Genomic DNA, 12,738 nt, shown 5'->3' with positions numbered 1-12,738 from the left:
TAAAATACATTTAAAAATATTAAACTGAGTAAGAGACTTTAAAATGAAAGTGGTGGGACTGAAAGAAAGGTTTCTCCCAAGATCTTAAGACTCAGGTTCATGTTTGGTGATAAGGTTCAAATAAGTATCAGTTAGATCAGACTTAAGACTTTTGGCAGCATCTGTGAACCAATTCATTGTGTCACTTTGCAACGCTCCTTGATCTCACCATATGTTTTCCTATGTCCCATGACAAACATTACACTGGTCGGAATTCCCTGCCATGTCTCCAGTGCCTTCATTAAGTCATCCTGAATATTTTCCCTTGCTAGCAAATACTCAATTTATCAACAGAAGGCCAGAACATTATGTGCTTTGCAGTGTGGTTCATTTGCCAAAGAAGCAGGTGGAATTAAACAGCTCTATGTAGACTGAGCCTTGGGTTTTTCAAGGAAGTGTCAAAGAAATGTTTTGCCAGTCCCTAAATGTCATAAATTGAAGATTTAAAGAAAATCTTTGACACCCATCTGGTTCAGGTTCTGCCTTAAGTCGCTTTAATCGTGGAAGAAGGATCCCAGCTCTACCTGTTGGTATGCCAGAATAACTATGGTATAGTATGGTAAAGTAGAGGGTAGTTTCCCCCTCGAACATCAGATGATGTGGCAAAGCTGTTACTAATCTATTTGATTTGAGGCTGGAGGCTGGTGATCATATGTCTTCTCTACATCTAAAAAAGAAACCAATCCAATTTCTCCACAAGAAAACTATCAGGGAAAGGACTAGGCTTGAACATTCTCCCTTGACGTCTACTCTTCTATGTGAAATATGCTGTCATTGTTGTACAAAGGTACATCTAGGCATGTCAGCACCCATCTACAGTCTCAAACTGAGAAAAAGGTTGATCCCCTCTTTCTTCTGTTTGGAAGGAATAGGTTTTAGATTAAAGTATAGGACCACTAGTTTATATTGTGCTGTACAACTGTTTCCTGTGACAACAGGAATCTTCTGAAGGGCATGATTTCTCATCATGTTTTTTCTTATTTCTATTCATTTCCAGTATGTTGTCTCACTGAATGTTCTGTCTCCACATGAGGGGGTTTCCTTTTTCTTTGGTCACAAATCCCAGCACATCATTGCTTTTTATTCTTGGCTTGATCACTGTTATCCAGTGTGTCCTGAACATGACTTTGCAGCTGCATTCAGCTTCAGCCTAAGGTCTCATGCAATATTTTTTTTAAAAAAAGAAAGAAAAGAAAATCCCAAATTAAGTTGATTTGTGGAAGGGCATTACTCAGACCTAAGGGAGTATGTACTCATTTCAAGGACTCTCTTTCCAGATCGATTTATATGCCTCAAACATTACCCTTGTAACATTCAAAACTCCTCTCTCTCCCTCCCTTTCTCAGTCCTATGTGCAATTCTGGGGACAGGCAAAGGACACCAAAAGCCTCCAGCAGGATGCCATGTGATGTTCTAATATGCTATACATATAGAAACAACAAAAACCATAGAAAATATCAGATTTCAACTTTATTTATTGGCCATGGTGCTAATTCCAGCTTCTGGACTTTAACCTTCTAATATTATATCTCCAAGGGAAAATACATAATGAGAATAAAACTACATTTCCTTAGCACATAATATCCCATAAATATATATTCTAATGTACTTTCATGGCCAGATGAAGCAGGAGTTGAGAATAACCCCATGTATAACCTACATACCCCTAATGGAGGCAAACCATTTTCAAAAGAGGGTAAAAGTAGTTTACTTCCACAGTCATCATCTTCTTCTTCTGTCGCTGTTTCAGTTCTGGCCAATCATGTTTTGTAAACCAAATTGAAATGCATAAAAACCTGGAAAGCCTTTTTGCCAGATATATACATACAGATCAGCCTACCTCTACTCACACTCTCTTCTGACTCTCATAAATCCCTTCTCACATGCATTTAATTCTCACAGCCAATATTAATATTAATAGGTGTCCTTTGGATCTGTCTCCAATTATCTGAGGAGATTTCTACTGCCATAAATTATTGCTGCAAGGTAACATTGTGTTCAAAGCAGAGTGAGCCTTCAGAAATTATGAAATGGGTTGAAAGAGTCAGTTACCTATACTGATGCTCACTTCTTCTAAATAATGCATTTAGTTTGTGTGGCACTGGACAGACCTAATTGGTTTACACTCAGTGCCAAACTAGATACATATTTAGAAAACATTCAGGGGTAGCTGTGTTGGCCATATAGCAAATCCAGTAACATCAAAAAGCCACCCAACAGTGATATGTTTATTAGTCCAACCAAAATGCACAATATTCATGTTGCAAGCTTTTGGAGCTCCACTGGCTTCTTCATCAGGCAAGGTGCTAAAAACCACCCAGGATTTGGGGGGGGGGGGGAGGAATATGTTACTTATAGGCCTGCATTTTGCTGTTTTAGTTCTTAGTTCAGGTGGTATGGAGGGGTATCTCTTGCAGGCTGGCACCTCCTCCTTCTGGCCATGTGTCAACTTGAGATCCTCAAAGTCCAGGAAATTTAACATCCATTTGCAACACAAACAGCTACTTCCTTTGCAGTGCAGTATGTCTCCATCCTTTGTGAGGCCACAGGCCCCTTTGTTAGACAGGTATCACTGTTTGGTGGATTTTTGATTTTATCAGCTACATATATGTTCAACAAATACATGTAGACCAGTTTGGTATTGAAAAAAGCAGCGAGGCACTCTGCATGTATCACAAACTGGTACCGGTTGCCTCAGCAAAGCTCCAGTGCCACATGCGAGCTATTTGGGGAAGAATCTTTAAGCAGCACAGTGTAGAGAATTAAAGTGGGGGAAGTGGTGAAGTTTTCTTTTCATTTAAAGGTAAAATTAGACACCCAGACCATCAAGCCATGTTTAGCAACGTATACACATATTTGGTTTGATCTGCAGTGTCAACACTGAAAATTTGAAGGTTCTCTCTCTCTTTTTCTCTCATTAGGTTTAATCACATTAAAGCAAAATGAAGAGTGAGTTGTAATGGTTATAATATTTCTAAGGTAAAATGTTAGCTAATAATGAAGTAGGCTTTAGGTATCAGTAATGTTAAATGTATTAGTATCTCCTGATGACTTATGAACCCTTTCAGAACATCAGAAAGACTGAAAACAGTTTGAGGACAATAGGTACAGCTACAAAAGGCTGATCAAGGATTCTGGAGGCCAGAGAATAAAATTTCTAAGCTTTGCACTGTTCCTTGAACATTTTATATGCATCTGCAGCTGTACCTCTACATTCTGGCTTCCTTGTATTGTCAGGTGATAAATCTGTCTGTGAGCCCTCAGATTGCTCTGAAAAGGCACGTTAATGGAGGATGAGTCCATCAATGGCTGTTAGAAACAATCACATTAACTGAAAACTTCCATATAGCAGGAACAATAAGCCACTGAATACGGCTCGTTGGAGAAGGGATGTCACTTGTGGATTTGTATAGGTTATATGGATTGCCACTGTGGGAAACAATATAGACACTTGACCTTGTCTGATTCAGCTCTTTTTCATAGATACTGCATCTGATTTCAAAAATGTTGAAGTAAATCCATGTCATGTCAGAAGCAGGGTCTAAGGAGGTTGACGGTGACAAGAACTTGGTTAAATCTACCACATCATAACAGATACAAGGATGATCAAAATGAGACCAAGCCACGGGTTAAAACATTTATTGATGATCAATGGATGCATCAGGTGTTTTACAGAAAGGACATCCCATCAGCCTTTCGATCACAGACAACCCCAGCACATAGAAGAAGTATTCTCTGGAAACCAACATACTTCCCAGACACATGTGCACATCTTCCCACTCTGTAAAGGGGCCAAAAGCTTGGCTATAATCTAGGGTTTATATACAGTGCCCAAAGAAAAGTTCTATGTGCAGAAGCAGTTCACAGCAAATTCCATCTCTCACAGCTATGCTAAGAGGTGTGAGAATGGAAGCCCAGAAGTTTCTCACAAGAAATTATCTCATCCCTTGTCTACTGGACAGCCATGTCAGGGTGAATAACTCAACCAGGGCTAACTGTGAAGCTGTTAACAATTTGTGTTTAAAGTAATACTATCATGCCAATTGCAGGCTCAGAAATTATATTCTGTGAAAATAAAAATACATCACAGTCTTCCACAACTTGGTATTCCCCAACTCTGTTGCAGTATGATTCCTATAATCCCAATTAATGTGTACACTGGCCCTACATGCGGACAGCAGAAGGTTCAGGAAGACTGACATATGAGTATAGGTATACCTCAGTTAACAAAATAGATATGTTCCTGTTTATCACTTATTTAACAGAAAATTTGGTACCAGAGATAGAAATAACATGGAAAGCACAGGGATAAGTTCCTATATTACAGACAAGGAATGAGCAGTTCAATATGCTTCACTGAAGTTTTTATGTAAAACTAATACTATACACATGTGAAATGGAAAAAAAAAAAAACAGGCCAGGTAAGCGAACAAAAACACGATGAACTTTCTATAGACTAATTGAAAGCTTCTTCTAAAAGGCACTAGGGGATGACGTTTTTCACCAGTCTCCATGATTTTTGTTATGACTATCATTTTGGTGGCCACACTCGTAGATTGGTGTCTTTTTAACATGCTGGGGATAGATGGTGAAGTTAGGCTAATTCACTTTCCCTTTCTGTTTTGCTGTTCACCTATGCTCCAGACACAGCTGCTGTTATTTTGCCTGTTGTAGGCAGACATAGACAACTAGAGTAGTGCCCTATTCCCACTGGCTTATAACGCGGATCAGGATGCGAATCATGGGTACATCGTTCCCATTTGAGCGTGCATTTGATCTGCATTGCTCCGATATCATTCCCATTGGAATTCAAATCTGAGCCCAGCAGCAGAGAGAGAGTTCTGGCGTTTGGCCCTGGGCACGCCTGAGCTCCCCTCCTCCTCATCCCAGTCGTCGGAGCTAGAGGCAGTGTGGGTCCTCCAAACTCAACCTGAGACTACAAAAACCCTCCACCACACCTGCTCTGAGAGGAGCCCAGCAGCAGAGAGAGAATTCAAATCTGACTCCCATGTGACTGAATTATCCTGAAAAAACCCTAAACCAGTTTATCAACCACTGATTCATTTAACAGCGCATTTTCAGTGAGTCTTCCTGTGCCTCCCGAGTCTGATTCACAGCATTCAAATGGGAATGGCAAGGGTGACTGATTCAGGAACTAGGGGATGGGAGGAGCAGTGCTCAAGGGGCTGGCCTGGGGGTGTCACCCGCTTGTTCTCTTTCCTGCCTTACTGGCGTCATTTCCCCCCGTTCACATAGCCTTTCCCCCGGTGGAGTGGGAAGCAGGGAAGACACAGAAGAGCCTAGGATGCAAAGGGATTTGGGGTGAATAGAGGCTCCTTCTCTCTTCCAGAGGGACTATGGGAAGATACAGAAGAGCCTAGGACGCAAAGGGATTTGAGGAGAATAGAGCCTCTCTTTTCCCTTTCCTGGAGGGGAAAAGCGACTAAGTGACTGATTGGCTGTGACGTCAAGCGCTTAGGTGCTTGATTGACAGCTGCTTTTAAAAAAAGGAGGTTCCGGAAGGGCAATGGGAACGGGGAGCAAAATAACCCACTTCAAATTACCATGGGGAAAATACCAATGGGAACGAAAACAGGAGTAAAAATCCCAGGTCTGTTTGCACCCATTTTTAATGGGAATGATGGGTCAGATTTGATTATGACTTGGAAAAAAAATCCGAGTCAGAATTGCAGCGATATACATCACGTTATATGCCCAGTGGGAATGGCCCCTAGGATTGACTAAAAAGTATCCCATTCCTTCTGAACTCAAACTTTATTGCACTGTTTACTGCATCTAAGCTGCTGCAACTTGGCAACAGAGCACCTGTGTTTCCCCAATCTTTCTCACTCTCCCAATGTTAATGCCGATTTAAAAATGTCCAGCTAGATAGAGTATAAGAAGGAAAATATATGGGATTGGATAAGTAGAAAAAGTCTTTGTAAAAAGCAGCTTTTTTGTTAACTGAGGCATGCTTGTATGGGGCAGATCAATTTTCAGATTTCTACTGGTGTTGAGGTGGGTCATGAAAATAAATGACAAGGTCAAACAAATGGCACATTGTAGCATTACACAATTATGGACAGTCATAAAGTGCAATATGGAGGGGAATGAAAGGAGAAGAAAAGAACTTCTTCCCATCTCTGTTGCATATTTCCTTTTATTAATGAATAAAAGGAAGAAGCAGAGTTGACCATTTTTAAAGTCATAAACAACAAACAGCAATGTAATCATGTGGAATTTTGCTAAGTCAAAAGTGGAGCCTCACAAAATTAATCTGGGTGAAGTCAATGGAGGGGGGATATTTTAACTCATATGTTTGCATGTTTTTCTAACTAAATATATGTTACATAGTTTTAGTGATTTGACTAGTTCTAAAAAGTATAGCTGACAACCTTAGAAGTAAAATAAACGGGAAAACAAGGAAGGAAAACATCAAGGGTTTTGCATCCATCTGCACTCCACCTCTCTACTTACACACATTTTGATATCCTGATTCACATTCCTCCTCCTCATCTTGCCTTCCTTGCTGCTGATTTCTCTTCCCACCCTCCCTCCCACTACAATGCCAAAAAAAGCCTTACAGCTAAAGCATTGTGCTCTGCTATGACAGTGCCTGAGCACAGAAGGGTTGAGCAAGAGAGCAGGGATAAGCATTTCAAAGACACTTTAAACAGCCATGTAGTTTCCAGACATCACATTAGTTCCCCACCCTTGTTCTTTGGTTGTGGGTGCTCATTTAACAACCTAATTTATTTCCGTAGTTCCTAAAGCAATGAGTCCATATGGTCTGGAGAAGATTTTCTGAGACTTTGCATTGGATCAGTAGAGCTGGTTAAAAAACTGACACTACTGATTTGGCTCCCCTCCATCCCCCCCAATTCAATTACAGTTATTTTCATGCATTGAAAACCAACTCCAGACTTGAGGAGGGAGAAAAAAAGTTTTTCTAATGCTTACCTGACATGTACAACCTTGGGGGTAAACATGTCAAATTGGTAAGTGACTGATAGACTAGCATGCGTAGTTCTTCTTTTCAAAGCTGAGCATGCCTTCCGACAATCCATCCATTCTTAGTGCAATTTTATCACACCTGCTGTTTGATTAATGAAAACATATGGCACAAATTGCCCTCAAAGCACCTCTGTGTTGGACTAATTTTGGTTGCTTTGATGTACCTTTCTCTCTGTCATTTTTCATAGTGAGTAAAACCCGCATTACTACACTGCTATGGCAGAGGGTGAAACCTGATGATGCCATAGCAGTTTTCATTTAGTAAAAAAGATGAAATGTACACTTCTCAGTTTATGAACAAAACCACAATATATTCTCATCTTCAAAGACAATAAGATCTCAACTATGCAACATACCACCTGTTGCCAAGAAATTGCAATGATTAATAGGCCTGCCCACCACTTTCTTCTGTCTTTACAGGTTCAGCCCTCCATCCAGAATACTAATATCCTGAAAAGTAAGATCCAAAACACACTGCAGATATAATCCAGTTTGGGACCGCTTTAACTGCCCTGGCTCAACGCGAGGGAATGCTCTGTTTTGTGAGACAGTTAGCCTTCTCTGTCAGAGAGCTCTGGTGCCATAATAAGATACAACTCCCAGGATTCCCTACCACTAAGCCAGGGCAGTTAAAGTGGTCTGAAACTGGATTATTTCTGCAGTGTGTTTTGGACCTAATATGGCTTTCATGCAAACAAGTGTAAGACTGTAATTTCCGGATCCTCACCTTTCCTGAATTTCATGAGATCCCAAGTCCTGTCTACTCTTATGCCTCAGTACATACAACCCAACATGCATACGGTACCTAAGCATAATCTGTACCTCCTTCCTGTTGTTGTGAGGCACAGAACACAGTGTACATCACTGTGTAAATAAGATGTTAGAATGTGTGGAGGTCAGATGCATGATTTTGACGCTCCCCCATTTATATGCACAAAAATGATATGCAACGAGAATGGCCCCAGCATCCACCCAAAAAGGGATCAAGTCCTTTGCATCCACTCCAAGTAGAAACAACACTCTCTGCCTGTTACTATCTCCACTAATTCCCCTGTCTCACCCATATCCCAATAATCTTCCTCCAGGCAGGAGATGCAAAGGTTATCAATGGTGACAAAACATAAGGTGTTCCCATCTATTAAAATAAAGTTTGCCTGGCTGAAACAACACAAATGAACTATACAGTTAGAGAACAATTGCTCAGCTGGAGGTGGAGTAGTGGAGAAAAATATCCTAACTTTTTATCTCTTACTTGTAAAAAGAAATTAGTTTCTAACTGACTTAGTATCAATGGTGTTAAAAGAGATTATGTAGAATTACCTGCAGCTTCTTCAAAAGAAATGCTGTAAACAAAGCTTCCTGAGGGATGTTCAGCTGCTCGGCGGTACCAAAGGGGGAAGTGGTCCATGGTGAAAATGCTCTCCTTATCACCACGGGTCAAGAACTTACTGGAAAGGGGGAAAAAAACAAAGTGTATTTGTTTTCTCTTATCCTTTAGATGTCTTCCTTTTTGTACTTTAGAACATTCTTGAAATCACTTTCATAAACACTTACAAAACCTTTTAGATGCAATTGAGCACTTTGTCTAAAGCTGCCCCCTATTAAATTTCTGTGAATTCCTATTGTCCACAATTCCTCACACTGTATCCAAAGCAGCTTGCTTTTAACAAAACCAAGGCTGCATCTACACTGACGAATTAATGCACTTTGACACTGCTATGGAATTTTGGAATTTGTAGTTCTGGGAGATATTTAGTCTTCTCTGTCAGAGAGTTCTAGCACCACAACAAACTATCAATCCCAGGATTCCACAGCACTGAGCCATGGCAGTTAAAGCCATGTCAAATTGCATTAATTCTGCAGTGTGGCAAAAGACCAAGTGAGGCTGGGAGATCTAATCAGAGGTCTTCCCTTTGATTCTTTCTGACTTTCATTTTTTTTCCTTCACAGTTTTAAAGGAACCATTAATTCTTGCTTGCTCATATTCTAAGACATTTTAAAAGGGTTCATTTATTTTAAATGGACTCACAGGCAAACCTTTTAAATGCCTTTCACTTACCAAAATACTGCATTTTTACTCCTTTGTCTACACCTTCTCTCCTTTATATTTACCTGTTTTTTGTTTTGCTGTGTCTATAGACAAGAACCACCTCCACAGACTCCACAGCTATTAAAAATCTGCTGTGTTCCTGTTCAGGTCAATTATTAGGATTTGATGCTGCCTCCTAGATTCTGAGGTAGGTGCCATCCCCTCAGGAGAAAAAGCTTCCGAATGATCACTGTAAATGCTGGGGGGGAAAGTGTAGGTTCTCCCTAATTGGGTTGTCTGGGATACCGCTGTAAAGGAAATTCAGCTTTGAAAGAATCTACTGAATCAAAAGGCATAGATATAGAATGGGCCTTGGTATCCACTGGGAGTTGGTTACAGGACTCCCCATGGATACCAAATATGTGGATATTTAAGACCCATTAAATACAATGGCATAGTAAATAATGTTCTTTATATAAAAAGGCAAAATCAGAGTTTGCTGTGTGTGTGTGTGTGTGTGTGTGTGTGTGTGTGTGTATTCACGCCATGGATAGTTGTGTCTATGGCACAATATGATCACTCCCAGGAATTCCAGATGGGAGTCAAACCAGGCAGAAACCACCATCAGATGAAAAAGTGCTTTCCCAGGCAGCACAAGGTTCATCAAGTTCTGTTCTTGAAGAAGACAAATGCTATGAGAATCAAAGCTACTAATAATTTACTAAGAAGGAAAGGAATGCAATGCCAACAGTTATTGCCTGGCATGTATTGGTCCAATATCAGTCATGCCAGTTTCCTGCTTTAGATATCTTCCCTGCTGTTGCAGTAGTAATGTCCTAAACCACATTTTCTAATTCAAATTCTAATCTTCCCTCCTAGCTGGACAGCCATCACTCTCTTCCCTTCATCTTGTTGGGAAACCATGACCCTCTAGCCTCTGTGTTGAAAAGATCATAACAACTATTCTTTTCAAATTATTATTCTGGATCACCACATTTTCCTGCTACCAAGTTGCTTTCATGTTTTCATTGGTGGTTTCCAATACTTTCAAACTCTGTTTATCTCTCTGTACATTTTCAGAAATGTGGATTTGTGTACTACATTTTCTTGTTATTTTGTTTGCCTTTGCTCTGACTTTAAGAAAAATATGAATGGAGAAGATCAAGTTGAGGTGATGGACAAAACTGGTCTTAAAACTGAGAAAAAAGTTCAATAAGTATTCCCACGATGAATATGAATTGTATGTTGTTTCAAAATAATTATGTTAAGACATGGAATGAGATTAAGAAGGACAGGATAAGATGGATGGAAGAAATTAAATTTGTCACTGTTTAGGGAGAATTTTGGTGATAAAAAATGAATGTCTGGCCTAAAATGATGTTTTTATTTCAGTCAATACTTGCTTTGACAAATGATGTACCATTTAAGCAATGGCAAAAAGATATAGCCAAATATGGATGGCATGACATACCTTACTGAGAATATGGAATGTATGTAAACCCAGGTTGTGTCCAAAAATGCCTTTGTGGGTTTCAGCACAAGAAGCTTTTTATAGAAGAAAAACAACAGGTAAAGAAAGATGGCTAATGTATCAAGACTTCCTGGAGAAGTGTCAAGGGGAATATAGAATTAAATCAGGAGAACAGTTAGAACTAGAGGGATATAGTTTTCAATGATATTCTTATAATTATCGAGATGATTTAAAATGGGCAAAATATGTATGATTTTGAACAAAATAAGACAAAATTTGAAATGCAATTGTGTACAGTTGATGAACATGTAATTGCTGAAATGTATAAACTTTTGTTGAAATTTGAAAAGGATCAAAAAGGTATTCTAAAATGGGTGAAGAATTTTGGTTATAATATACAGATGGATGAATGGGAGCATATGTGGTCAAAGGGATTGAAATTTACATTGTGTAATTGAGAAGTCACAGTGTCTCAGCCTCAGAGGAGGGCAATGGCAAACCCCTACTGAAGAAATCTTGCCAAGAAAGCCTCATTATGGGCTTGCGTTATGGTTGCCATAAGTCAGAAACAACTTGAAGGCACACAACAACAACAAACAACTTCAAGGAGAATTTCTATGAAATGATTTATTGTGGATATATCATGTCAAATAAATTATTGAGAAAGTTTAAAGATGTTTCTACTGTATATTGGGAAATGTGAGCAACATGAAGGGACGGACATTTTATCATATGTGGTGAACATGTATAAAAACTTTAAAAATGGATTCAGATATTGATGCAGAGGATTTTGAAAATTTTGTTGTTGCTGTGTGCCTTGAAATCATTTCTCACTTATGGCAACCCTAAAGCAACCCTATCACAGTGTTTTCCTGGCAAGATTTGGTCAGAGGGGGGGGGGGGTCTGCCTTTCCCTCCATCTAAGGCTGAGAGAGTGTGACTTGCCACAGTCACCTTCAGTGGGGACTCAAACCCTGGTCTCCAATGTCCTAGATCAGTAATCCAGCCACTACACCACATTAGTGTATTATTAATTGATTAATATTCCATTAAAACCAGGCCTTTTTCTATTGGGACTGATGGATGTATAGTGAGCAAAGTGTCCTGGAAGATTACATCAGTATATGACATCGAAGCAAGACTACTGTATGCACAAAATGGAAGAATTCAACACTGCCTACTGTGGAGGAATGGTTGTTGTTTGATCAGAGAAAAGTTGTTAATGACATTTATTAAAGACTGGGGACCTCTTATAGATTTTTTGTGGAAAAAAAGAAAATTATTTTTGATTTTGATGATTAGAAAGAATAAGCCATTGCAATATGTTGCAATTTGTTAAAGAGGTATTACTAATGCTATGTATATACAATAGCCAAAGGAAGATTGGAAGTCAATGGTTTCTATTCTTTCTCTTTTTAAATTTATTTTCTTAATTTCTGTAATTTGTAAACGTATTTCAAAACTTTTAATAAACATATTTTTTTTAAAAGTAAAAGAAAAAGAAGTTGCTTTTTTCAACCTATGCTTCCCAATGGACTGGTCTAACACCCCTGGGACATACCAAGTTGTTGAATGGTGCTCTAACATATATTGGCTGTATGTAGTTCAGAGAGTAAACTAAATGGAATACTCACTCTGCTCAACAAAGGGTTTTTTCACCATAATTGTGGGTCTCTTGTTGCTATAAGGATCAATTTCTGTGCTCTGAATACAGCTGGTCTCTGTGTGTGTGTGTCTAGCACTTCTACTTCCATTGACTAATACAAGGAGTGACACTGCAGATGGTGAAGTCATGGTAGAAATGGAATTTGACTTGAATCAAGGATGCCCTGATTTATAGTTCAGTCTCAACCATTGCAGTTCCTTGCCAGCAAGTCCCATATGCACAAAGTTTGACATCTACATAGCATTACACCATTAGCCCCTTATACTGTACGACCTTCTATCTTGTGTGCATGAGTTCTCAAATCACCTGTCAACTTAAGGCAACCCCAAGAATTTCACAGAGTTTTCTTAGGCAAGGAATACTCAGAGGTGTTTTTCCCATTTCCTTCCTCTGAAATATAACCTAGATTGCCTGGTATTGCTTGGTGGTCTCCCATCGTAGTACTAACCAGGCCTGACCCCTGCTTAGCTTTCAAGATCAGACAGAAACTGGTGCTTTAGGGTATTTAGGCCATTAGCT

General features: G+C 39.4%; 1 protein-coding gene across 1 annotated transcript in view; it reads right to left on the bottom strand.

Moving 5' to 3' along the window:
* Positions 1 to 12,738, bottom strand: part of LOC121930893 (voltage-dependent calcium channel subunit alpha-2/delta-4-like) — a 113,873-nt gene that overhangs the window by 10,283 nt on the left and 90,852 nt on the right. The window contains exon 22 of the mRNA XM_042467857.1: positions 8,374 to 8,501. Coding sequence (XP_042323791.1) covers positions 8,374 to 8,501 — 128 coding nt within the window. The remainder of the gene's footprint in view (positions 1 to 8,373; positions 8,502 to 12,738) is intronic.

This window comes from Sceloporus undulatus, chromosome 5 (genome assembly GCF_019175285.1).
Source record: "Sceloporus undulatus isolate JIND9_A2432 ecotype Alabama chromosome 5, SceUnd_v1.1, whole genome shotgun sequence".
Taxonomy (NCBI): Eukaryota; Metazoa; Chordata; class Lepidosauria; order Squamata; family Phrynosomatidae; genus Sceloporus; species Sceloporus undulatus.
The sequence above is the reverse complement of the archived record's forward strand: the minus strand, read 5'-3'. Positions and strand labels throughout refer to the sequence as shown.